The sequence below is a fragment of the Stegostoma tigrinum genome, chromosome 10 (assembly GCF_030684315.1).
Source record: "Stegostoma tigrinum isolate sSteTig4 chromosome 10, sSteTig4.hap1, whole genome shotgun sequence".
Taxonomy (NCBI): domain Eukaryota; kingdom Metazoa; phylum Chordata; class Chondrichthyes; order Orectolobiformes; family Stegostomatidae; genus Stegostoma; species Stegostoma tigrinum.
The window spans coordinates 80,855,338-80,882,708 of NC_081363.1; the positions used below are offsets into that span (position 1 = coordinate 80,855,338).

The following is a 27,371-nucleotide window of genomic DNA, read 5'->3' on the forward strand; positions in this document are numbered from 1 at the left end:
TGGTTTGGTTGGATGGTAATGCTGGTGGTTTGGTTGGGTGGTGATGTTGGTGGTTTGGTTGGGTGGTGATGTTGGTGGTTTGGTTGGATGGTAATGTTGGTGGTTTGGTTGGATGGTAATGGTGGTTTGGTTGGATGGTAATGTTGGTAGTTTGGTTGGGTGGTGATGTTGGCAGTTTGGTTGGATGGTAACACTAGTGGTTTGGTTGGATGGTAACAGTGGCTTGGCTGGGCGTTAATGGTGGTTTTGTTGGGCGTTAATGTTGGTGGTTTGGTTTGGCGGTAATGTTGGTGGTTTGGTTGGGCGTTAATGGTGGTTTGGTTGGGTGGTAATGTTGGTGGTTTAGTTGGGCAGTAATGTTGGTGGTTTGGTTTGGCGGTAATGTTGGTGGTTTAGTTGGGAGGTAATGTTGCAGGTTTAGTTGGGCAGTAATGTTTTGGGTTTGGTTGGGTGGTAATGTTGGTGGTTTGGTTGGGCGGTAATGTTGCGGGTTTAGTTGGGCGGTAATGTTGGTGGTTTGGTTGGGTGGTAATGTTGTGGGTTTGATTGGCTGATGATGCTGACTGGTTTTGTGTTTGGTGGGGAAACTGGGTGGCCCCTAATGGAAATGCTTACTGAGATGTCCACTGTTCCTCTTTGAAGTATCTGTAAAAAGTTCCATTGACCAGTTCAGTTGATCTGAGGCCCACTTTGTTGGAAACTGTTGAGATTCCCAATCTTGCAAGAAATCACCAAGATCCGAACTGGATCTGATCACTGAGACCACCACGGCAGGAGATCACAGACACCCTTAGATTACCAAGAGAGGGACAAGTGAGTTTCATTAGAAAATTGATTTGGTCCAACTATTCAACATATTGTATATCTATTCATGCACCAGGACCACAGCTTAAACAATTACATTGGAAGAATTAAATATCAGCAGAAAACTTTCCATCCAGTGTGGATTTATTTTATTCATTTGTGGAATGTGGGCATTGCTGGCTGGGCCAGCATTTCTTGCCTGTCCCTAGTTGCCCCTTGAGAAAGTGGTGGTGAGCTGCCTTCTTGAACTGCTGAAGTCCATGTGCCCACAATGCTATTAGGCGGGGAATTCCATGATTTTGACCCAGTGACAGTGAAGGAACTGCGATATATTTCCAAGTCAGGATGGTAAGATGCTTGGAGGGGAACTTGAAAGTGCTGGTGTTCACACCTATCTGCTGCCCTTGCCCTTATGGAAGTAGTCGTGGGTTTGGAAAGTGCTGTCTGAGGATCTTTGCTGATTTTCTGCAGTGCACCTTGTAGATAGTGCACACTGCTGCTACTCAGCATCAGTGATGGAGGGGATGGATGCTTGTGGATGTAGTGCCAGTCAAACTGGCATTTTTTGTCCTGGATAGTGCCAAGTTTCTTGAGTGCTGTTGGGGCTGCACTCATCCAGGCAAGAGGGGAGTATTCCATCACACTCCTGATTTGTACCTTGCAGATGGTGGACAGGCTTTGAGGAGTCAGGAGGTGAGTTACTCGCCACAGTGTTCCCAGCTTCTGGCCTGCTCTTGTAGTCACTGTGTTAATGTGGTGAGTCCAGTTGAGTTTCTGGTCTATGGTAAACCCTCAGGATGTTGATAGAGGGGAATCCAATGATATCAATACCATTGAATGTCAAGGGGCATTGGTTTGATTGTTTCTTGTTGGTGATGGTCATTGCCTGGCATTTGTATAATTGCCACTTGCCAACTCAAGCCTGGATATTGTTCAGGTCTTCTTGCATTTGAACATGGGCTGCTTCAGTATGTGACAAGTCACGAATGGTGCTGAATACTGTGCAATCATTACTGAATAACTGACCTTATGAAGGCCATGGCTGAAGCAGCTGCAAATGGTTGGGCCTAGGACACTGCTCTGAGGAACCCCTGCAGAGATGTCCTGGAACTGAGGTGCCTGAGCTCCAACAACCACGACCATCGTCCTATGTGTTAGGTATAACCCCAGCCAGCAGAGAGTCCCCCCCCCCCCACCACCCCGATACCCATTGATTCTAGTTTTGCCGGGGCTCCTTGATGCCACACTCGGTCGCATGCAGCCTTGACATCAAGGGCTGTCACTGTCACCTCCCCTCTGGAATTCAGCTCTCTTGTCCATGTTTGAAACTGCATTTACCCTTCTGAGTATGTGAGCATGCCTCTCATCCAGTAGGCAGATCCCAGTGAGAGAAATGGTAGTGAATGATGGTGTTAATTGTTCCCTCAATGTCCCAGTGCTTACAGTGCAGTTGCTAAACACTAATCTTCACCTGTTCATACAAGGCAAGTTAATGCTCCCCATTCTTGGTGTTGCAAGATCTCATAGCTCCTCAGCATCTTTCACCACCTCAGCCCTTTACAATCAAGGAAGGGCTTTTTTAACATGATATCACATTAAAAGAAAAATGGAGCAGCTAACTGATAGATGGCAAGGTCAAAGAAGCAGCGACGATGAATGATCATATCATCTGCATCTTGGTGATGTTGGTCGTGGGAGAGATGGCAGTGAGGACACCAGAGTAACCTCCCCTGCCCTTATTCCCGACATGGGCACGAGATCTTTTACATCCATCCAGGCCTCGGTTTAAAGTCTCATCGAAAAGGCACTGCAGCACTCCTGCCGTCCCTCACTAGCACCTCCGAGGAGAGTCAGCCTGTACCTTATGCTCAGGTATCTGATCCTCCCTTGGGTCTATTCCCATGCCTCTTGGAGCTATCTGGGTTCCAGGCAGTCAATGAGTTCCCGACTCACCCATATGCCACTGCCTGTGTATTAGTCAAGCTTCACTTCAGAGCCAAATCCGGGCACAGTTTTCAGACTGTTGAGGACATTAGAAATGGAACTGGGGAGTTCCGCCAGTCCTGCTCCTTCAACATCCCACACTGGGAAGAAACCAAGGGAAGCATATGTTTGGAATGCAGCTTCTGCGAACCACAATGCAGGGAGGGAATGGGGTCGGTTCAGGTCTTGTGTCACAGCGCCACCAAAGGAGAGAGTGGGGCGCTGCAATGAACAGTGCACGGTGAAGCTTTAAATGACCAGGTCTGAGAATAGTCGGTCCTTGGGGCTACATGCACTTCTTCCTCTTTGGCCTGGCCACCTCATCACCTACACAGAAGAAGGGTCTAGGCCTGAAACGTCAGCCTTCCTGCTCCTCTGTTGCTGCTCGGCCTGCTGCGTTCATCCAGCTCTGCACCTTTTTATCTCAGATTCTCCAGCATCTGCAGTTCCTACTGTCTCTGAAACAGTCACTCTCATTTCATTTCAGAGCGTAAGGATAGCCTCAGGGGAATCAGGAGAGCGCAAGCAAGAGAGGAGGGGGCAGTGCGCTACCATGTCTCAGCGAGTCAGGCACTGACAAGGAGTCTCAGAGGTCTCACCATCCCCTCACTGCCTCAGAGGCGCAGGGCACGGGTGACCCAGAAAGTTTTTTTTAAAGAAAAAGAGGAAACTGCAAACAAAACCCGAGGTACTTTTTAACTTTATGTAAATATCAGTGTGATGCAACCTATGTCTAAAATTAGAGCCTGTCTCGTTCCTGCAGCCTCCACCTCGACTAAACTTTACATTGTAATCTCAGTAAGGGTCAATGACGCACTTCAAACATTTGTGAAATGTATACATTGAGGAAACTGCCTTCAGGTTTCATTTAGCCCTTCGCCCACAAGCCCACCCCGCTTCCCCTCCCCACCCCTGGTCTCTTCCTTTCCTTTCCTGGGGGCTTTGCTGCATTTCCCAGTACCACTGACCCAATTTATTCCTGTATGTGTGCGTGTGCATGCATGCCCACGTGTGTCCGCGTGTGTGTGTGTGTGTGTGTGGCTATGTGTGTGTATATGTGTGTTTGTGTGTGTATATGTCTGTGTGTCTTTGTGCATGTATGTGTGTGTGAGACCACTTGTGTATCTATGTGTGTATGTGTGTGTGCGTCAATGGGCCTGTGTGTCTATGTGTTCATGTGTCTGGTGTCTGTGACTATGTGCCCATGTGTCTAATGTGTGTGTCTGTGTGTGCATGCATTTATGTGTGTATGTGTGCATGTATCTGAGAGCATGTGCATGTATTTGAGAGCGTGTGCATGTGTCTAGACAGACGGGCAATGTGCATGTATCTGAGAGCGTGTGCATGTGTGTAGACAGACAGGCAATTCCACTGTGCAGGCATCATTGTCATTGCCTAAGCTAATGCATGATCAGCATTTCCAGACAGGGTTAGAGATGTTTTGGGGTGGTGGAGGGGGTTGCAAGGTGGTAGTTTAAAGATAGCAATCAACAGTAGGAACCCCCACAGCCCAGACCACAACCATCTGTAGCCCAGGGACTTTGAGTCCAACTGTACTGATCTGACTGCAATTGGGGTGGCAGTGGTTCAGCACCAAACAGTGCTGGAACATTATACTTTGTTTGATTCAGTACCACTCTGGGCAGCATTCCCTCGTACAGTTAGCTGGCAGGAGAGATGCAGGAAATAGCTGTACCTGGGGCATTGAAACTGAGTGAGATCCAGGACCACTGGGATACCACGGAGCAGAACAGCTGGGGAAAAGTGCTGGACTTGGAACATTGGCTGCGGTGACCAGCAGTGACCACAGCTACCTGTACCAAGTGGATGAATGAAATGTTGCTAATTGTTAAAAGCACTGATTGCTTTTCCATTTATCCCTTGAGGCGATTTCCAATCTTCAGTCTGTAGGAGCTCCAGTTTACTCAGCAGAGGTAAGGATTATCCACAGCCAAACTGCGCAGGGTCTCTGTTGAGGCATCAGGGTTAAAAACTGTTTAACTGTACAGAGACCCCAGGCCGGATTTGCGCAGGGCCACGTGGTGGGGGCTGCAGCTGGTGTTGGCGGGGATTTAATACTTCCCTCGCTGGCATCAGCCTGGATGCTGACGCTTTCCAGGACAGTTTTGTCTTTTGCCAGGGGGCCAGCAGGGGAGAGGGTGCAGGCCTGACCGCTTAGCACCAATCAGTGAGCCTTTTGGCTCATTCGCGAGCTGGTTCAGGGGCCTTGCACTTGTCACAGCAATTCTGAATCTTTAAGCGGTGTCTGGCCCACACGAGAGCACAGAGATCAGGCAGGCTGTGAGGCATCGAAAAACAATTTGCAATTGACCGTTACTCAACAGTCCTGGTTGCCAGCTCCTGCTCTCCATCGCAATCTTGACTGAATGATCTCTTCTTCTCACTGGTCCTCCTGCACCTCTCCTGTTCTCTTTGCTGTGCTGTTGGCACCAGGGCAGATTCCTTTCGTGTCTGGGATGAGGTGCCAAGCTGCCTTCCCAGCTCATCGGGCTGTTTGCATTGAACATGGCACCACAAGGGCAACAGGCAGCAATGATGGCCCAGCGGTTAGTGCCGCTGCCTCACAGCACCAGGGACCCAGGTTCGATTCCTGCCTCGGGCGACTGTCTGTGTGGAGTTTGCACATTCTCCCTGTGTCTGCGTGGGTTCCCTCCTGGTGCTCCGGTTTCCTCCCACAGTCCAAAGATGTGCAGGCTAGGGTAGATTGGCCATTCTAAATTGCCCCATCATGTTAAATGATGTGGGTGAAGTGCACTAGTCATGGGTAATGCAGAGTTACAGGGATAGGGTAGAGGAATGGGTCCGGGTGGGATGCTTTTCAGAAGGTCAGTGTAGACTTGTTGGGCTGAATGGCCTGTTCCCATGCTTTCGGGATTCTATGGATTCAGCTTGGCTGAGGGCTATCATCACAATTCATCTGGATGTTGGATTCTCAGTCCTGCTTGAAAACCCAGCCACCTGTTTAATCCAGTCACGGTGAAAGTTACTCATCGTGTAACTGTACCGTTTGTACAGCAGAGTAAGAGTTATTCACAGTGTAACTGTACCACGTGTGTGTTTGTACAGCAGAGTAAGAGTTACTTCAATCACGGAATCCCTACGGTGCCACAAAAGAGGCCGTTGGGCCCATTGAATCTGCACCGACCCTCCGAACAGCATCCCATTCAAACCCACACCCCTACCCTATCCCTGTAACCCCGCACTTCCCATGGCTAATCCACCTAACCTACACATCCCTGGGCAGACACCCACGCAGACACAGGGGGAATATGTAAACTCCACATAGACTGAGGGTGGAATCGAACCCGAGTTCCTGGCAGCAGTACTAACTACCATGCCACCCATACAACTTGCTGTACAGCCATGCAGAGTCCCTGTTTAGGTAGTCATGCTTAAAGTTACTCTCTACCTGTACGAAGTGTCGGTTTAAGTACAAACACAGGAAAGGAAGAGCAGGAGTAGGCCATTCAGCCGTTCGAACCTGCTCTGCCATTCAATGTGATCATCCAACTCAGTTCCTGCTTTCTCCCCATACCTTTTGGTCCTTTTTTAGGCCTAAGAACTACATCTAACTCTTTCTTGAAAATGTTGAATGTTGTTGGCCTCCACAGTTTTCTGTAGCAGAGAATTCCACAGGCAATCAGGCAGCATCAGTGTTTGTGCTCACTTACAGCCTGGGATCTTTTCCCGTGTTAGGCAAACGTGGTAGTCTGTATACTGCAGAGAAACAGCACAGGGCAAAGATTATCCACAGTGGAACTCGGTCAAACCCCTGTAACTTCAGTAGTGCTGGCGTTACTGACTGTGTAAGTGTCCAGAATCTGCAAGGTAACTGCTCCTGAGATGCTGCTGGGCCTGCTGTGTTCATCCACCCTCACATTTTATTAACTATACAGAGCCCCAGTTTATTCAGTGCAGTTAAGTGCTAATTGCACATAACTGTACAGTGTGATGGTTTGGGGTAAGTGTTACTCATCATGTCACTGTACAGAGTGGGTGTTTGTTCAGCTGAGCAAGTGTTACTCACTGTATAACAGTTTATTTGTTTTATTTTCCTCTGGTGTGATTCAATCTGCCTGTTGTCAGTCTCACATTTTCATAGTGGGCCCCAAAATAGTAAGAGCACGAACCCACCAGACCATTAGCCTCATCAAGCATCAGTGGGAGTTAGTGATTAACAGAAACAGGATTCACTCACCAGCACTATCAGGTGTCTGCTCTTTCAGATCAACACGGTGATTAGGTTAAACAGCTCCTGTGGCAGGGCACCCTAGCAATAAACATAACCGAATGGCTAATGGAAACTTAGAGAAAAGAAACAACAGAAACTCACTAAACCGAGATATCATTATGTGGGTGATGATGCAACAGAGTCCCTGCAGTGCCCACTGATCTATGAAAGTCTCTACTGTATCAATGAATGCTGAAGCATAGATGTAACCGCGACAGAGGTGCAGATAGACAGGCACTGTCATCCTCTCCACTTCCCACTGCCTGGACCCCAGGTGGCAACTTCGGCAACATTGGGCGTCTAAGCTGTTTCAGATTGTGGCGAAATGCAGATCCCAACCTCTGACGGTCCATTTGGTCTGGATGATCTTAGCCCTAGCATGTATCCTTTGATGTCACTCAATGCAGCTTACCAGTCTTATTAAAATCTGTGACAGAGTCATGGAGCTGTACCGCACCGAAACAAACCCTTCGGTCCAACTCATCCATGCCCAGCAGATATCCTAAATTAATTTGGTCCCATTTGCCAGCATTTGGCCCTCTGAACCCTTCCCCTCTGTGTACCCATCCAGATGCCTTTTAAATGTTGTAATTGTACCAGTCTCCACTGCTTCATCTGAACCTAACCCTCCACTGCATCTTCCAGCAGCTTATTCCATACACGCACCACCCTCTGCATGAAATATTTGCCCCTTAGGTCCCTTTTAAATCATTCCCCTCTCACCTTAAACTATGCTCTCCTTCGTTTTGGACACCCCTACCTGAGGAAAAGACCTTGTCCATTTTGCAAACATTCCCTTCAAATAGGCCATTTTACCCTAGGAGGGAGGCGAGAAGTTTTGGCAACAGGGGATAGCGAGTGAATGGGCCCAACACCCATAGCTCCCAAAAACAGACAGTTGTTCCACTGTTGGTCAGGGCATCGGTTAACAAGGCTTGGCTGCTGAGCTACGGTAGGTAGCAGGGTTTCAAGGTTACATTGACAATGAGGGATGACTCTAGCCGGACTGGAGAAGTGGAATATGAGGCGGGGACTGGCCTTGAGTCGATCCAATTCTTTCACAACACCATGTGACCTCAGCCCTCTGGAGGTATGACAGAGGGCAGGGGCACGGAGGGGTTTGCTCATGGAATGCAATTGCCCTGTCACCTCTGGACTGGCACAAAGGCCCAGCCTGGGACACACCACGACTAACCCAGATACGATGAGAACAGGCTTGGGCTCGGATGATATGAAGCTTCCTGCAGTCAAATAGGTGTCTCAGTCAAACAGAGAATGTGCTCAATGGCACATTCCAAGGAAAGAGAGAGGAAGGGATGAGGTAATAAAAACAACTGGAATTCAAACTACCAATTCAGGGCGTCTCATGTCACAAAATAAGAACTCACTTCTCCGCTTAGTTCCCAGCTGACGGCTTCATCCATCTGGTCGCCCTGCGTCTGAGTCAAGGCTGTAGAGACAGAAAGACAATTTTGTGGCCCAGCGAAGGTGGCAGCACTGTGCTCTAAGGTCAAGAGGGAGCTGCTCTGGGAGAACTCAGTATTGACTCATATACTGCAAAGGTCAAACATGTGCAAGGAAAACATCTAACCTCATTCTCAGCTGGCCACACTGTACTCCTCCATGTTGAACACTTATTGGTGGCAGCACTGAGGGTGGCCAAGGTGCAGAACATACTCTGAGCGGGGAATTTCAACATCTACCGCCAACAATGGCTCGGCATTAGGCCTCCTGACGAAGCTGGTCGGGTCCTAAGCTGCTACATTGGGTCTGCGGCATGTACTGAGGGAAGTGTCAAGAGAGAAAAACATACCTGACCTCATCCTTGCCAGCTGCAGGTGCATCTCATGACAGTATCAGTAAGATTGAACATTGTGCAGTCCTTGCGGAGATGAAGTCCCACCTTCACATTGAGAACAACCTCCATCATGTTGTGTGGCACTATCACCGTGCTGAATGGGACAGACTTCAAACAGTGTTAACATCAACCCAGGGAGTGCAAGAGGGCATGTCAGGACCAGCACCAGGCATACCGGGAAATGAAGTGTAAAGCTGGTGAAGCCAGAACACAGAACTACGTACAGAGGAAACAGAATGCAAGGGACAGAACTGGGAGAACCCAGGTCACATCTAAGAATGGTAGTCCTGCAAAATCCAGTCATGAATGAAGGAAGCAGATCCACAAATATCTCCACCCCCAATGATGGAAGAGCTCAATACATCAGTGCAAAAGATAAGGAAGAAGCATTTACATCTATCTTCTGTCAGAAATGCCAAGAGAATGATTCTGCAGAGGTCCCACATATCACAGATGTAAGTCTCCAGCCAATTGCATTAACTCCATGTGATGTCGGTCTGGATGAACTAGATTCTGCAAAATTCTTGACAACATTCCTGCGATAGTACTGAAGACTTGGTGCTCCAGAATTTGCCACTCCCCTAGCCAAGCTGTTCCAGTACAGTTACAACACTATCATCTAACCTACAGTATGGAAAATTGCCCAGGTATATCCTGGACACAAAAAGCAGGACAAATCCAATCCGGTCAATTACTGCCCCATCAGTCTCCTCTCGTTCATCAGTAAAGTGATGGAAGGTGTCACTAACAGTGCTCTCAAGCAGCACCTGCTCAGCAATAACCTGCTCAGTGACACCCAGTTTAGGTTCCTCCTGGGATATCCAGTGCCTAACCTAATTACAGCCTTGGTTCAAATATGGACAAAAGAGCTGAATTCCAGAGCTGAGGTGGGATTGACAGCCTTTAACATGGAGGCTGCATTTGACTGACTGCAGCATCAAGGAGCCCTGGCAAAACTGGAATCAGTGGACGTCGGGGGTGCAAACTGTCTGCTGGTTGAAATCATACCTGACACATAGGAAGATGGTTGTGGTTGTTGGAGGTCAATCACCTCAGCTCCAGGATATCTCTGCAGGACTTCCTCAGAATAGTGTCCTAGGCCCAACCATCTTCAGCTGCTTCATCAATGACCTTCCCTCCATCATAAGATCAGAAATGGGGATGTTCGGCAATGATTGCACAATGTTCAGCACCATTCGTGACTCCTCAGACACTGAATCAGTCCATATTAATGCAGTGAGACCTGGATGATATCCAGACTTGAGCTGACAAGTGGTAAGTAATGAGTGCCAGGTAATGACAATCTCCAGCAACAATGAAGCTAACCATTGCCCCTTGATGTACAATGTTGAACCATCACTGAATCTCCCATCATCAGTGTCCAGCAGGTGACCACTGGCAATAAACAATCTGGACTAGCCATATAAACACAGTGGCTACTATAGTAGGTCAGAGGCTAGGAATTCTGCAATTAGTAGCTCTCCTCTTGACTCCCCAAAGCCCTGTCAGCCATCAACAAGGCACAAGTCAGGAGCGTGATGAAATACTCCCCACTTGCTTGGATAAGTGCAGCCCCAACAACAACCAAGAAGCTTCGACACCATCCAAGACAAAGCAGGCCATTTTTGAGACCAACTTCAACATTCATTTTCTCCGTCTCTGATGCTGAGTAGCAGCAGTGAGTACCATCTACAAGATGCACTGCAGAAATTCACCAAAGATCCTCAGACAGCACCTTCCAAACCCACGACCACTTCCACCTAGAAGGACAAGGGCAGCAGATACATGGGAACACCACCACCTGCAGATTCCCCTCCAAACCACTCACCATTCTGACTTGGAAGTATATCACCGTTCCTCCACTATCAGTTGGTCAAAATCCTGGAATTCCCTTCCTGACAGGACTGTAGATGGCCCAGTATCCCCAGAACTACAGCAGTTCACCACTACCTTCTTCAGAGCACGTTGAGGATGGGAAATAAATAGTGGCCCAGTCAGTAACACCCACATCTCATGACCAAATAAAAACTAAATCTATCGCTGTGCCAAAAAATATTCTGGAATGTTCTGAGGAAGGGTCTCCGGACCCGAAATGTTTGCTCTGTTTTCTCCTTCACAGATGCTGAGCTTTTCCAGCAACTTTGTCTTTGTTCTTGATTTACAGCATCCGCAGCTCTTTTGGTTTTTGTTCTAGAATATTCTGCTGGAGCTCCTGGGAACCTTCCATCAAGAGCTCCTTGTTACACATTCCAGCAGACCCAGCAAGAGACATTTCTGATGAAGAATGTGCCTCGTTAGATGGTTTCTTATGGAGTGACCTTTCACAAGAAGATGTGACAATGAGAAACCCAGCCCCATTATAAAGGTTCAGATGCTTTCATTGGGGTCCCTAATGATCTAAGCCCTGGTGTAAAAGTAGTCTCGATGATCAGACTCCCCCTCATGAAAGGGGTCCAAATGATACGTCCGCCCACAAAATGGAGTTCTGATGGTGAGACCCTATTTTGCAAAGATTCCTGATGGATATATTCCCCTTTATAAGGTGTTTGGACAATACAGGGTCACTCTGCAAGGATTCCAATGGTGATGTTTGCTGTTGTGGACTTTCACGTGGACAGTATTGGCTCCAGTTTGGCCCTGCACTGCATGCGGGCTGCCAATGTACCCTTATGGGAGAATGACCAAGCCTTTCGGCTGAAGCTCACTCACCAATCAACAAAGTGGTAATTGGTTCTCACCAGTACGCCAGCAAAGGAGCAGTGTGACTGCCACCGTGGCGATCCCCCATCACCTCCTCAGGCTGTCGAGTAGGTGGGCCATCTGAGCAGGAGCAATAACTAGGGAGCTACAGCTAAGCATGAGGCCTGGGATCAGGAAGGGCAGTCAAGTCAGTCTGAATCTTCATTCCAGGTTCACTGTTGTCACATGGGTCTCTGTATTTGTGTGTATGTATGTGTGTGTACGTGCGCGTTTGTATGTTTGTGTGTGTGTGTGTGTGTGTGTGTGTGTGTGTGCCCGTGTGGCTATGTCTATGTGTGTGGCTGTGTCTGTGTGTGTGCATGATTGTGTGTGTGTGTGTGTGTGTGTGTGTGTGTGTGTGTGTGTGTGTGTGTGTGTGTGTGTTTGTGTGTGTGTATGCATGTGCGTGTGCATGTGTGTGTGTGTATGTGTGCATGCACATGTGCCTATGTGAGTGTGTGTGTGTTTGAGTGTGTGCATGTGAGTGTGTGCATGTGTGTGGATGTGTGTGTGTGAATGTTTGTGCACAGGTGTTTGTGTGCATGTGTGTGTGAGTGTGCATGTGAGTGTGTATGTGAGTGTGTGTGTGTGCATGTGTGTGCTTCTGTGTGAATGTGTGATTGTGTGTGCGAGTGAGTGTGAGTGAGCTTGCGTGTATGAGTGTGTGTGTGTGTGTGGGTGTCCGTGTGTGAGTGAGTGAGTGTGCATGTATGAGTGTGTGTGTGAGTGAGTGTGTGAGTGAGTGTGCATGTATGTGAGTGTGAGTGAGTGTGCATGTATGAGTGTGTGTGTTTGTGTGTGTGAGAGAGCGTGTGTGTACGTAGCCTCAGTTGTAACGAGCAGCTCAGCGTGCAGCAGCCCCTTGAAGTTGGTTTGAACTCTGGGCAAACAGGTTGGTGTTGAATGAGTTAAAGCCTGGCCTGCTACGGTGTGGGATGGCTGGAGTGACGCCTGGCGGGGGAGTGAAGGACAGTTGGCGGACTGCCCACGGTGTTCAGGGTGGCTGACTGGGACGCTGACTGTGGTGCAGTTCCACCCTAACAATCAGAGACAGGAAAGAAAGTTGACTCTTTTTCTCTCTCTCTCTCTCTCTCTGGACTCCCCTGTGACTGAGAGCAGCTGCATATCTGCTCTGACTTGGTTTCTAAACCTATTCCCAACACCTCCCCCTTGTAAAACTGCCCCTGCCCACCCCCTCCCCAGCAACATTCCCTTCTCCCGATACCCTCTCACCAAACCCCCTGAGCTGCCAGAACACAACAAAACCATAACGGGGTAAGATTGTAGACACGGCGCTGATTTTAACTCAGGTTTTCGAGTGCCAAGTTCTATCCCACCCCCACCACCACCCCGCTACCCCCCCCCCCCCCCCACTCCACCTCACCCTCACATTTTAGCTGCTGTGTGAGAGTCAAAGGCTTGGGAAAGGCATGAATTATTTCAGCCTTCTGCCCTGTCACATGGTTTCACTTAGAATAAGGCACAAGTTCAAATTAAAAGTGATTGAACTACCAGACTGTCGCTCCATGGCTGACCTATTTGAAAGAGACGTTTAAGCCCATGTAATCCAACAATCGTTCCTTTCTTCGCACACTAGCCTTCCCTGGGAAGTTTTCGATTTGGATTTAAAATCCCGTGCCTGCGACTCCCCCTCACACCACAGATGAGGGTGGCCACGAATGCTCCTTTCCATCTGTTACCCCTGGGGGTTCTGGGTAACTCGTTGCCCTGTCACCTGACAAGGCACCATTAGAGCACTTCTTACCCTCGTGCACCACCACCCCGACCCTGAGTCACTGAAGCCCCAGGCTCGCAGTCAGGCAGCTAAATCGGCACAGGCCCAGAATAGATCCTGGGACTTTCCTGCGAGTGTGGCTGGGGAGGGGAGCAGAGTGGTGGTGGCTGTGGGTTGGGAGAGGGAGGAAGTCTCTCTTAAGTCAAGGACATCAGCCTGTCTGAGGCTTCAGGAGGAACGGGCTCCTGATTCAGGGCACAAAATGAAGAAATGAAGTTTGCTTGCTCCCAGTCCTGGATAATTTTAACCATTTGATATTTATTTCCCCTTCCTCTTTCTTTTCTGAATCTCCCGCCCACTGTAGACCACAGATCAGGAGAAGCAGTAAAGCTCCTATTCAGAGGTCAAAGTTGAAAAGGGAGTAGGATGTGGCTCATGAGAGGACACCACTGAGGGCAGGCTCCCACAATCCACCCTGGGGTCCTACCAGATTGTCCAGGCCTCCAACAATTGAAGGCTAGCTGGGCAGCAAAGAAAAACGATGGGCATTCAAACAACAATTGCCGTCTTGTTTTCATTTGAGTTGCGTATATTTTTGCACCGTAGTTACAATCATACTGGACGTGGGAAGAGAGGCTGTGTGAATCAGTAAGAATCTAAACTTTTATTTTGTGCTAATAAGGTGTGGGAATTGATTAACATTGGCCATGCTAGGCCAGCATTTGTTGCCCATTCCTCTGGCAGTGTTCACCATCTTCTAGAGCCACTGCAGTCCATTAGTCGTGGATACAACTGCAGTGTTGTTAAGATGTTGACCTAAGGAATGGCCGTATATTTCCAAGCCTGAATGGTGTAAGGTTTGGAGGGGAACTTGCAGCTGGTGGCGGTATTCCATTGGACTTGCTGCTCTCAAGGCACTAGGAGATAGAGTGGAGTTTGAGAAGGTGCTGTCTAAGAAGCCTCGGAAAATTATTGCATCTTGTGGATGGTACACCCTGCTGCTGCTACCGAGAGCCAGTAATGGAGAGAGGGAATGCTGAAATTGGGAAATGGGGTGCCAGTCAAGCGGGATGCTCGGTAGGGGACGGTGTTCAGCTTCCTGAGTATCGCTAGAGCTACAGTCCCCGGGGCAAGTGAGAACATTCCGCCACATTCCTGAATTATAGATGGCTTTGGAGAGTCGGGAAGTGAATTGCCAACCTGTGTCCCCCGCTCTCGTCGCTTACCAACTTCACACAAACTGGCCAATTGGGTTTCCGGTCAGCTTTTACGGAGGGAGATTCAGTGACAGTAACGGTGCTGGATGTGTGAGGGAAGCGGTTGGTTTTCACTTGTGGAGAGATAATTGGGTAACAACTCTCCTGCACTCAGACTCCACAGTCAAGGAGGACGTTAAATTAGGTGGGCTGGGTTGGGTGGGGGGTGAGGTGGAGGGTGCGAATTGGGTGGGGGTAGTCTCGTCACCTCCTGTGGCTGAAATCGTCATCCGTTCCATGGGATACCAGCTTGTCTGATGACCCAAAGTGGAGGAGGGATGAGCAGATGAACTTACCCTGTTCACTGGGCACTCACTGTCTAACTAGGCTCGACGGCCAGTGATCAGGAGTAGGTGGGGGTTGGGGGGGATCCCGGGGAACTGAGACCACCCTTCCTTCCGCTCCTCCGTCATTGTCCAAGGAGTGTGGGGGAATAAATCCCTCAGGGCCATCGGTCCATGCCTAAGTTGGCACAGGAGGAGGCACCCTCCCACCTCCGGGCCTGTTTCACCACTCAACCCTACCCATCAACCTTTGCACCAGAATCCCTCGGAATCCGTAACAAAAACCCCGAAAGACCTGTGGGTGCTGCAAATCGGGAACAAAAACAGAAGTTGCTGGAAAAGCTCAGCGTCTGTGAAGAGAAAAAAAAAGCAAAAAAAAAGAAAGTCAGAGTTAGCGTTTTGATTCTGGGTGACCCTTCTTCAGAAAAGATGGCCGCTACCTTCCCAGCCACTGTCAGTTCCGAGGGAGGGTCACCCAAACCCGGAACGTTAACTCGGAATTTTTTGTCTGTCTTCACAGATGCTGCTGGACTGGCTGTGTGTGCTTCTCCAGCAACTTCTGCGTTTGTCCCTCGATATCCTTGTCCGCCCATCCCAGTGCCCGGTTAACTCACCTACACTCTCTGGGGGAGAAGAGTGCACCACTTTCCCACTGCCCCTTCCACGTCTGATTCTGTTCTCTATGGCCGAATTCTAATTTTAGGATTGACCACGCACCTCGCCCCCCCCCCCCCCCCCCCCAATAACTCACCGTCAACGCCCCCACCCCGTCCTCAGGTCAGCAAACCGCCCCGCACCCTACCCAACCACAGGAAACAGCCTTGCTCACCTCACACCACCAGTTAAATAGAGCATCAGTGGGCGCATGTCGCCTACCCATTACATCATCATGAATAGCCAACCCCTTGCTCTTGGCACTGACCGTCTTCCACCGGGCTTGTGGCACTGTGGGCGATTTCCAGAGCCCTAGGCACCGGACGGGATGTTGGGTTGAGCCTGCAGCTCAAGTGGAACAAAAGACTCAACCATTGCAGCGTTTGTACAGTAACCTGTGAGGTGTTGCATGGGGCTGTGGAAACACAGTCGAGTCACCCAGAGCTTGGGGAAACTTGTTACTCTCACGGTAACAGAGGCAGGAAGTGAGCAGTGATGACTCGAGACACCAGCTGGAGGTGGGCCGAGGAGGCCAGAGGTGCAAAGGGAGGTGGGTCAGTCTCTGATGGTCACCGCAGAGGAAATGCCCACTTGCCCCGAGCCTGCTTGGGCTGTGACCAGGCTTTTATTGCTGCCAGTGTGCCTGCCAGCTGGCAGAAATCACAAGCATCCGTTGCAGCACTTTGCGGAGTTTGACTCAGGCTGGCATACCCGTGCTCGCCATCCGAACATGACCAACAAGGTCCATGTGCCATTCTGGTGCCCGCTGAGCTATAAAAGGGGCCTGGGACGGGAGGACTCACCTGCCAGGCATTGCTGACAAAACGGTTCCCAGGATCTACACCCTGGCAATGATGGGTGGAACTCACTCTCCTTCCTCTGCCTTCTCCGTGACCTCCCCACCCCCCACAACCTTTCTCCATGACCTCCCACCCACCCCCCGCCACCTTGCTCCGTCTCCCTCTCAGTTGCTGCTTCCTCCTTCCGGGAGTTGGGTGGGGGGGAAGCATTTCCACTCTCGAACACTCTTCCCTTGTCTCACTTCCCTCACCTCAAATGACTGGCCTGAATCCAGCTGCACTATGTATCTCAGGGGCCTCCCTCCAGCCTTAGGCCAGCTATTTTTTCTGGAGTGGGATTAGATGGTCTTTGCTGGCTTTCTCCCTCTCTGAGCAGACTTTTCATGTGTTTGTCACTAGACAACGCCAAAGACATGGGATCAATTAAAATAAAATGCCAAGCGGCAATTTCTCCCTCTCAATCCAGGAGCGAAATTCTATTTGTAGCCCAAGAAGGGGCATGAGTATCAAACTTCCAAATTTAGCCTAGAGTATCCCGAATGAAGATTGATCTCTAGGTCTCCACTGCAAGCCATAAGGGTACCGACGCATTGTATGTGTGCCCTCGTTGATCAAAACATGGTCAAAGACACAAGATGCTTCAAAGGATTGCAACCAACAAAATGTGACGTGGAGCCTCAGACCAAGAATCTGGTGAAAGGTGTAGGTTTTTAAGGCGTGTCTCAGGGGAAGAGGGAAAGGTGTGAAGTGAGAATTCCATGGCTTTCAGGCCTTTGACAAATAGGTGAAGCAGAAGAACTTGCCTAGACCCCAAGGCCTGGGAAGTGATGATGACCCTCCGTTACGAGCCCTTCCACTTATCTGGGGTGAGTCATGAACAGCTGATGGAAAGTTGAGACTTCCTAGCAACGTTCTCTCTCTTTCATGGTTTTTCCATTCTCCCTGGAAAGCTCTGCTCCCCCTTGATCCGTCCTGATGGCCTGCAATCCAGACCACACAGCTGTAACAGGCACAAAATTCCAGGAATTGGGAAGCAGGAAACAAAGCAGAAAGCAGCCCGCCTGATCACTGGCATCAGTGCCTGAAGCAGGCCTACACTAACCCTTGACCAATGTTAAGTTAGTTGTCATGTTCGTTTTTCTTGAGTAGAGGGTCGGGCTGGGTTGGGGTGCATGTGTGGTGGTGTTTTATGTGTGAGGGAGTATGTGTGGAATGTTTGTATATGTAAAGGGGTATGAGGCGGGAGTGTGTATGTGAAGGCAGTGTGTATATGTGAGGGGTATATGTACGTGTGTGTGTTGGGGGTGTGTGTGTGAGGGGGGTGTGTGTTTGTGCGCGCGCGTGTGTGTGTGTGTGAGGGGTGTGTGTATGTGAGTGAGTGGTATGTGTGTGTGTGTCTGTATGTGTGTGTGAGGGGGGTGTGAGGTATGTGTGTGTGTGAGAGGGTGTGTGTGTGTGCGGGCATGTGTGTGAGGGTTGTCTGTGTGTGTATGTGAGAGGGGATGTGAGGGTGGTGTGAGGAGGGCGTGTGTGTATGTGTGTGTGTGAGGGGGGTGTCTGAGGTGCATGTGTGTGAGGGGTGTGTGTGTGTGTGTGTGAGAGGGGATGTGAGGGTGGTATGAGGAGGGTGTCTGTGTGTGTGCGTGTCTGTGTGTGAGGGGAGTGTCTGATGTGTGTGTGTGTGTGAGGGGTGTGTGTATGTGAGTGAGGGGTATGTGTGTGTGGCACGGGGGTGTACAAGCTGTTGAAATTTATGCCATGCATTATTAAGGAGGCACACCACACCACAATGTTACTTCCTAATACCAACCTGGTGATGAGATACAGCTCTTCCCTGGTCATGGGACCTTCACTATTCCCTGTCAGTCTGCCCACTCTTCCTGATCTGGCTCAGAGTCCAACTATAGCCCGACACCCCTAGGACCGTGAATGGAAGTGCACAAAAATGTGCATTCCTCTAGCACCTTCCACCACCTCAGGATTTCCCCTAGCATTTCACAACCAGGTTTCGAAGTTGGGGGGGGGGGGGGGTGGGGGGTGGGGGGGGAAGGGCAGCAGGGCAAGCTGAGCGCAGCAAGATTCCACAAACAGCAATGCGATAATGGCACCCGATGAGTGATTTAAAGCTGACAGCCTGGGGTGACTGCTTCGCAGACCTGGTCCTGAGCTGCTGGCCACATGCCACTTTAATTCACTCTTTGCCTGTCGGGCTGCCATGTCTGTCCAAGGCCTGTTGCAGCCTTCCAGCAAAGCCTGACGGAAGCTGGAGGAACAACAACTTCCCCACCCCGGCCAAATTTTCCAGCTGCCAACCTCCATCGTTGGGTTCAGCTACTTCAGACTGTGAACTTGGTTGCTCCATTTTGAGCTTCTTTTGTTTTTTGCTGTGAGCCAGTTTAAATCTGGTTTTTCAAGTTCTTGCTTTTGAACAGAGGCATTCATTATTCAACTGTCCACATTCATGCTGGACAAATGATTCATTCCATTAGTGCCACCATTACCACTCCCTTTGCCTTTTAGTTGCTGTTAAATTCTACCACTCTACCCCAGAAATTGCCCTATTGCTCGATCTAGCCCTGCCCTCTACCACCCCCCAACCAGCTTTCAAAGCGCACCACATTTGTGAAGGAGGGTCACTGTACTCAAAATGTCAATTCTGTTATTCTCTCTCTCTCCCTCTACAGACGCTGCCAGTCCTGCTGAGTTTCTCCAGTGCTGTTTAAGAGTTAGATTTTATTGTGCTCAAGCACAGGAGTGCATGAGTATAGTTGAAAAGGGTACAGAGTCACCAGTCTCTGGTGCCATTTGGTGCTTTCTGTTTTTGTTTCAAGATTTTTGGCAGTTCAATGAGATCATGGCTCATCTGCGGCCTAACTCCATCTAACTACCTTTGGCCCGTGTAGAATCCCTATGCCTGGCGTGCATCAGCCCTTCTAGCCTACCCTGTACCTGTAACCCAGCATTTCCACACCCAGCCTGCACCTCCCTGGACACGACAGGCAATTTATCATGGCCAATCCGCCCAATCTGAACATCTTTAAGCACCCGGAGGAAACCCACGCAGACACGGGGAGAATGTGCAAACCCAACACAGACAGTCGCCCGAGGCTGAAATCGAATCCGGGCCCCTGGCTAACCAGTGTGCCACCCTTACACCTTTGCTCAACAACATTTTTAAACATATTTTAACAACAATTTGAGATCGGAGAGGCCAAGGGACTGCTGGGATAGTGTTTAAGGCAGGGACTGAAAACCAAACATTAACTTGAAGCAAGGGCTGGATAGGGGACAGGGGAGGGAGATAAAGAAAGCGGCGTCTCCCCACCACCTCCTCCCAACTCCCACCCCCCAAGCAAAAACTGAAAGCATTCCTGTAGAGGGTCCCAATTGGAAGTAGCACAAAACGCGGCCTGGTGGGGAAGGGTGTGGGGCTTGTTGTTTACAATGCGCCAGTGCAGGAAGTGGTGGGACCTCCCCTCCCTGCAGCCCGGCAGAGAGAAAACCAGTGTGATACAGCCTCCACACTCCCATACAGCACATGGAGAGAGAGGCGCCAGCGCTAGGAGCTGTCTCATCCCCCTCAGATGAGTCTAAAAACATTGTCTGGGGTTTGGCGCACCTTCAAAACATATCCCAGTGGCCGCAAAGGTAAATAACTTGTGAAGAGAAGAACGAGAACTTTCAAAGGGGAGCCCCTGTCCTGACCTCTGTGGCTATTAGGGATTTTGTTTTGCGGGAAAATAACTTGGGTTGGGGGAGGGGAGGAAAACTTGTAGAATTGCTTTTCCAAAAATAGAAGATGAATATTAAAAGAGAGAGAAAGCAAAGCGACAGTATTCTAGCTGTTATTTCGCGGGTGGATAGTGTCAACTATCTGCTGATTCAGCCACCACGTGCAAATAGGATTGAGGAAGGTTTGGTGATTTGAGATCTGAATGGATTCAGTTCCTCTCTCTTCGCCACCCCCTCCCCCAAGACACAGTCGCACTGTTTATAATGTTGAACCCTCCGTTTTAAAATAGCCACAGCGCTGAACCACACCACATCTCTATTTTTCCCCCCCGATTCCAGTTTCAGTATTACTTTATTTTGCCGAACTTTTTGTTTTACGAAAGGTGGGGGGGGGGATCGAGAGTCGCTGTAAATCGTTGAGCTTTGGAAAATTGAAGAAAAAGCGCATGACGGGGGGGGGGGGCGTTCGCTGATGGATCCTGAAAAAAACCAACATTAGGCGGATTCACTCGGAACGAAAAGTTTAAGGAAAAAATAGCTTAAGCGATACCAATTAGAGTGCGCTTAAATAAGGGGAGGGAGGAGGAGAAAACTATTTAATACAAACCCCTGCACTGTGTAGGGAGTCACATAAAGAGAGGGGGGTGAAATGAGATTTTTTTAAAGGTGGAATAAAAAGGAAATGTTTCCTAAAGGGGGAGGAATGAGGGAAACGTCTTTTTTATAAAAGGGGGGAATTAAGAAAAACATGATTTTTTAAAATGAGAAGTCAAACTTTGTTTTCAAGAAGGAATAAGAAAAACACAGAAAGTTGACGTCAGGAGGCGCTTATTTGGCCTTCTCAAACCGAAGGGCCAACGTATTTTTATAAAGCCCTCTTCTCTCGTTTCATTCTTATTTTCTTCTAACCCCCCCAAAAAAAACTCAACTAAAAAGGCTCCTTTAGCGCCATGTGCTCTCTCCCGCCAAAACCCGTTGTAACAGACATGAAATTGCAACCATCTGTTACAGACGATAAGCCGCGCACAATGCAAATCATTCGGAAACAGCCAAAACACTGCGAGTCGACGTACATTTAAAAAAAAACACTATTAAAACTACGCTTTTTTAAAAAATTAAAACAGCCATTATCTGAGTGGCCGCTTTTAAAAACACGTTTTGAAACAGCGTTGCACCCTTTACCAAACCCGCTTGAACCTTGTGCAACATATTGCGGGGCACCACATTTCACCGCCCCCCAAATGTTTGATCCAGAAAGTTTTTTATAAAACAACGCATTCCTCCCCCTTGCTCAAACATTTCGCAATGGCTTCTTCCCGATCCAAATCCCTTTCTGAACTGTGCAGCTCGCTCCAAATCCCGCCCAAAACAAAAAAAATCCAACAGACTGAAAACTACCAATTAGTTAACTTCATTGATGTTGTATGATGTAAAATTTTAGTTCATTTAACAAACAGGAGGGTGGAAAAAAACACCTTAACAAACTCGTAAAGAGGAATTTTATATATATATATATAGAGAGAGAGAGAAGAGAGAGCGCCATGTAAAAAGTTTTAACTTGGATTTGGTGGGAAGGCGTTAATTTTCCTTTCTCGCTCTGTGCTGCTTGGGTGCAGTTACTGTCAGTCAAAGAGATTTTTTCAAAAAAAAGAGCTCGCAAGCCAGGCTGATTTAAATACCAGGGATCCGCCTACGGGGGGAAGGGAAATTATTTATGGGTGATGTCGGACTGCGAGTTTTTGAAAGTCTGCGGGGCGAGTGGGAGGCTCGCAGCACACACACACAGGGAAAGGAAGAAAATAATAGCAGTCGGAGCTTCACTGTAGTTGGGGAGTCGATCCGATCCGTCTCGCCCCGCCCCATCCCCCGGCTTTCACAGCCGTATCGACCTGCTTTTGCTAACCCGGACACCTCGACATGTCTACAAAGTTCACCTCATGTTTCTACGACATTGGAGAAGTTTTATGCAAGGTAAAAAGAAGCACGCGCTAACTTTTGTTTTGAGTCGCCCTCTGTGTGAGTGTGTGTGTGTGTGTGTGAGAGAGAGAAATGGTATTAATTATTCCAGCAAGCACGTTGCAACTTTCTCAGCCACTCGATCTACCGATGGCTTTCTTCATTTCTCTCGCTCTCATTCTGCATTTAATCAAACAATTTTGTGTGGACGTTTTGGTGTAGCCACCTTTCTGAGCAAAGACTCCCGGAATGATGCCTTAAGATGAGAGAGTTTTAATTCTGCTCTTTTTAAAAACAAAATTTAAAAAAACTTGACGGCTGATTGCGGATTTCATATCCTTAACGATCCCACCCCCACGCCTGCGACATTAGAGATTCCTGCGTGTTATTTTTTTAAATGGACTTCTTTTCTGGCTGTTTGAATTTGGCTGTATATTTTGCTCTGTCCTGTTTGAGGCGGTTTGGTGGAACTTTCTTTCCTGTTTATCTGTTCTATATTTTAACCCATTATGTAGTGCTTCTCCGGGTGTTTGTTTTTGTTAAATTGGTATTTTAAAATAATTTCGGGTGGCGATGGAAGAGAAGGAGGAGGAGGGTGAGATTTCTTGATTCCAGATCAGGCATGTTGTTTTGGGAGGGGGAGTTCTGATTTGGAACGTTGATACCCCTGATTTGGAACGCGCCAAGATTCTGATTTGGAACTTCAGGAGTCCCCACCCACTTTTTTTGTTACTTCTGTTGCCCCAGTTTGGCTTAAAAGGGGCATCAGTTCATCCTGGACACTCAGACAGAGAGAGCCCCATCGCTCTTGCTCTGTGTACCCATTCGCCCACCCCACCCCCCCCTTTAAATAAAGGTTAAGTCTCTCGCCTCCCCTCCCAAGAAGGCGATTAGTACCAGGAATTACACCACTGAAAGGTGTACAAAAAGTGGGAGAGAGGGGGGGGAGGCTTATTGGGAAGAGGGTGTTAGGGAGTGAAATCTCGCCGGAGCACACTTATCAACTTTCTTATTTGTTTCTGTTACTTCCATTCAAGTTTCTCCGAACATGTTGGAAATGGGGCATTATTTGGATGTGGTATTTATGAGTGGAACACTGTTATTTTTGGTAAGCTGTGGGGAGGAGAGAGTGGTTCTTACCTGTCAATATTGTGACTGCAGTGGTCAGGGGATGGTTTGTTAGTGGACTGTGCTCCAGGAGTGAGCATGAGTTGGGGGAATGGGGCAGGGGAGCGCCTACAGGGTGCAGCGCTGTGTAATGACCCCCCACCAGTAACTTGCCCTTTGTCATTTGAGTTGCCCCAAGGAACATCGGGGGGGGGGTTGGTTTGCGGGGGACAGTCTCATTGGTGCTGACTACTGCCTGGTGAGCCACAAGCCCATCTCTTTGCCTGTTCAACGTAAACAAGTGTTGCTGGCTGTGACGTCAAATTCATTACCGTTCTCGCTCTCTCTCTCTCTCTCTCTCTCTCTGCCCCATAATAGCTATCAGTTACGATAGACTTCAGCTCAGTTCCTTTAGGAGAGGGAAGACCGATGACGATCTGATTAAATCTTTAAAAGTCCGAAATGGTTGGACAGGATGGAGATAGAGGATGTTTAATTGGGCTAGTAGGGGAATCCACCTCCTGGGGCCGCAAATACAAAAATCACTAACAAAACCATTACGGAATTTGAGAAAACGTTCTGCACCGAGATATTGACACTTAGTACCTCATGGACTGGTTAGGTTGAAGGTAAACTCTTTAAAGGGGATGAAGCGTGTAGGCGCCTTTTTAAGGGGGTGAAGTGGGTAGGAAGATTAATGCTGGTAATGGGGAGGCTGAGATTGGATATACAACTTGTATAGCAGGCTGGGTTTTTTTTCCCCACTCTTGTCGTGTCTAAAGCAATCGTTTTGCTTTCTGTCCTCGCCCAGAACAAGATGATTAGCTACAACAACAACATCAACGCAGGCAGCTCAAGTGTGCCCCTGCTGGACAGGAAGGCAGTCGGGACCCCGACACTGATGGACTACCAGAGGAGACATTCTGTCGCCCTTGTCAACGCTAACTCCAAGTTCAACCAGAACCAGCTGCTGAACAGCTTCAAGCTGGAGCAGAGTGGTAGCACTGCCGGGGCCAACAAGGAGAACAAATTCCGGGACCGCTCCTTCTCGGAGACGGGCCTGCAGAAAGCCCAGAGCCAGGTCAACTCCAGCCGCTACAAGACAGAGTTGTGCCGCCCCTTCGAGGAGAATGGCTCGTGTAAGTACGGCGACAAGTGCCAGTTTGCTCACGGCATCCACGAGCTGAGGAGCTTGGCCAGGCACCCCAAGTACAAGACTGAGCTCTGCCGCACCTTCCACACCATTGGATTTTGCCCGTACGGCCCTCGCTGCCACTTCATCCACAACGCAGAGGAGAGACGCCTGTCCCCCGTTCACGACCAGCAGCATCTCCCACTCTCCTCCTCCAACAAGATCGACCGGCCTCGCCTGCAGCACAGCTACAGCTTCTCTGGCATCTCCAGTTCCTCCAGTGGGCTGCTGGGCAGCCCCACTTCGATCACCCCTCCGCCCATTTTCAGCTCTGAGGACCTCAGCTCCTCCCCCACATTGCCAGACTGCGCCAGCAACCCTTTCACCTACTCGAGCCAGGAACTACCCAATCTGTTTGCGCCCAGCATTGGCATCCAGGTTCCCATGACCTCCGCCAACAATGGCGCCCATTCGCCTTCCTTCCTGCTCCGGTCTTTGGCTGAGTCGCCCCATCTCTATGAGCCTCCCCCGAGCCCTCCAGACTCGATGTCCGACAGCTACCTGAGCAGCTCTGGGAGTGTGAGCGGGTCAGAGTCTCCTACCCCTGACCTCAGCAAGCGTCTCCCCATCTTCAGCAGACTCTCTATTTCGGATGATTAACTTGACCTTTCTCCAGTGCTGGACGAAGCAGAGAGCTGTCAAAAACAAGTGCCCCTAATCTGAGCTAGCATTTAAGACAAACTGTTGTGATTTCTTTTTGAAAACAAAAAGTCCAGGTAGCCAACTTTTGACACACGTACAAGGGTTAGAATTGACTTCCCAAACCCAAACCCAAACTCACCAACTACATGCAGTGTCAACTGATGACCTTCAATGTGTTTCTCTTCCAGGTTTTTCCATTTGATAGTAAGGGGGACAGCAATGACTGCACGCCTATCTTTTTTTTCAACCATTCATCGAGTTTGTGTTTTGTTTTTGGAAAATCAGAATGGTCAATTTTTAAAAATACTTTTTTTTTGTTTGTATCCCTCGTCCTGTATCTAATTTGATGGCCCAACAATTTTTGAATTTGGAGGCGAGAGTCATCCTTGGATAATCTGTGGTTGATTGGGGATTGGCCTGGGTGAGTCAAGGCACTTTGTGACAGGATCTGAAGTGAATTTGTTGTCAAAACAGCTACCTATCTGCCTGGTCTTAAGTTCTTGGAGTGTGGTTTTGAGAATCTTTTTGAAGAGAGTTTTTTTTTTAAAAAGAGAGCTGAATGGTGTAATTTGCCGAATCAGACCTTTAATGTAGCAAAACAGGAATCTATTTGATTAGCTATAATTTACCTTTTCCCTGTTTTAACCCCCCCCCCCTCCCCAACTGCTCCTCAATTGGTACATCCCTCTGCAATGATAGCATTGAGTGTGTCTTTTTTGCATGAGCTGGTGGGGTTGTTGATGCAACCTGACTTTTAAATTTTGTTGCCTCATGCTTTAGGGTGCAGATGAGACCAGGCACCAGGAGACATCGAGCATCTCTGTTTCTTCATGTACACCTCCCCAACTCAATCCTCCTCCTTCCTTGCCCATCTCTTTGGATCCCTTGTCCCACCCCATGCAGTTTCTCTTTAAGTAGTTCATCGGTTCCAGGGACAGAAGTTAATTTGGGGTTGATTGTGAATAGATGCATATTGTGGTGAGACAAAGCACAGGTCTTGGGATTAAGAAATAAAACTGTGAGGGGAGTGGAATAGGGACTAACTGACCTGGGTGGACAATTACTGCTACATTTTATTTCTTTCAAATGAATGTTTAGAGTTCTGGCTGCCTTGTTTTATTTTAAACTGTTTCAGTTGTCCAAATTGACCCTGGTAATTTTTTATTTGTTTAACTGGTTCTGGTGGGGGATGGTTTGAAGAATGGAGTGGGAGTGGAACTGTGAAAGTTTCTTAAGCAAATTTAAAAAATAGTTTTTGTCAGAGAGGGACAGAGAGTGAGTGAGAGAAATAGTTTAACCAACTAGCCTTGAACTTTGCCAAGTTAGTTCATTTTATTTCTTTTTTTAATCCCCCCCATTTTAAAAAAAATCGGCAGAATGTTAAAGGATTTAAAGATATCGCTTGTCACTGCACACACATACACACATACACAAAAAATTGCTTATTTAACTTATCAAAAACATATTTATTGCCAAACATATGCATTTTTGTTTGTATTTATCACAATGACAAACCATAGAAATATATTTTTCTTTTATGTTTAAATTATGATCTTATTAATCTGAAGATTGAGGTTTTCCTTTTTGTTATTTTCATTTCCACAGTTTAATATATTATACTACAATGACGAGGGTTTTTGTAACGTTACTCTTCAGTTATTTTATTTAATAAAAAAAGTAATTTAAAAACACAAAAACATTTGAATTTATTTATTTTGTAGTTCCCCCCCCCCCCGCCTTTTAAAAAGTAAAATAAATCGATCTTCTCATGTATTTTTTATGGCAGCCATGCGCTCACTGCCTTTAGGCTCTTGTTGCCAACAGTAGCCTAGCCTTTTTTTTTAGGCTTTTTGACTTAATTTCCATGATACAAGAGACTGTTACGAAGGTGTGGGCTCAGTAATGTGACACAAGTGCCTGTCAGAACACATTCCAAGCATTGATGTATGCTTTTCGTGTAACTAATAATACTATTTTTATTATTGATAGGCCCTGGTCTCTCTCTCTCTCTCTCGGAGAGAGGCAACCAGGAGTTGGCACACAGGGAAGTTGAATGTATTTTTCCTTCACTGTTCACTACATGGTTTATTTTCTATGTCTGTTTATACAGAATGCTTTTTTTGTAATGACTGGTTCAAATGTAAATCAATAAAACCCCAATGGTTTTGTTTTCCAAAGTGGATTTGAATTTAATTGGATCAAATGATTTATTGTCACATATATTTTACAGTGGGGGGGAAAAAAATACACTGAAAAGCTTTTCCAATGTCACCACAATCTGGCACCATTTTGAATAATTTTAAGAACAAGGAGAAAAGCAGGTAGAGCTTAAGAGTCCATCAGTCCTGAGCTTGCCCCTTCTAGAACTGCTGTGGCT

General features: G+C 48.2%; 1 protein-coding gene across 3 annotated transcripts; it reads left to right on the top strand.

Annotated features, from left to right (window-relative positions):
- Positions 1-19,887: 19,887 nt before the first annotated feature.
- zfp36l1a (zinc finger protein 36, C3H type-like 1a) lies at positions 19,888-27,171 on the top strand. Of its 3 annotated transcripts, none has more exons than XM_048537632.2 (2): positions 19,888-20,013; positions 23,972-27,171. In XM_048537632.2, exon 2 carries the CDS (start codon positions 23,978-23,980, stop codon positions 24,950-24,952), a length of 975 nt encoding a protein of 324 aa, XP_048393589.1. In that variant the 5' UTR covers positions 19,888-20,013; positions 23,972-23,977; the 3' UTR covers positions 24,953-27,171. The 3 variants fall into 3 exon arrangements, with proteins under 3 accessions (XP_048393589.1, XP_048393588.1, XP_048393590.1); XM_048537631.2 differs by lacking the exon at positions 19,888-20,013 and adding an exon at positions 20,583-22,068; XM_048537633.2 differs by lacking the exon at positions 19,888-20,013 and adding an exon at positions 23,450-23,789.
- The last annotated feature ends 200 nt before the right edge of the window (positions 27,172-27,371 follow it).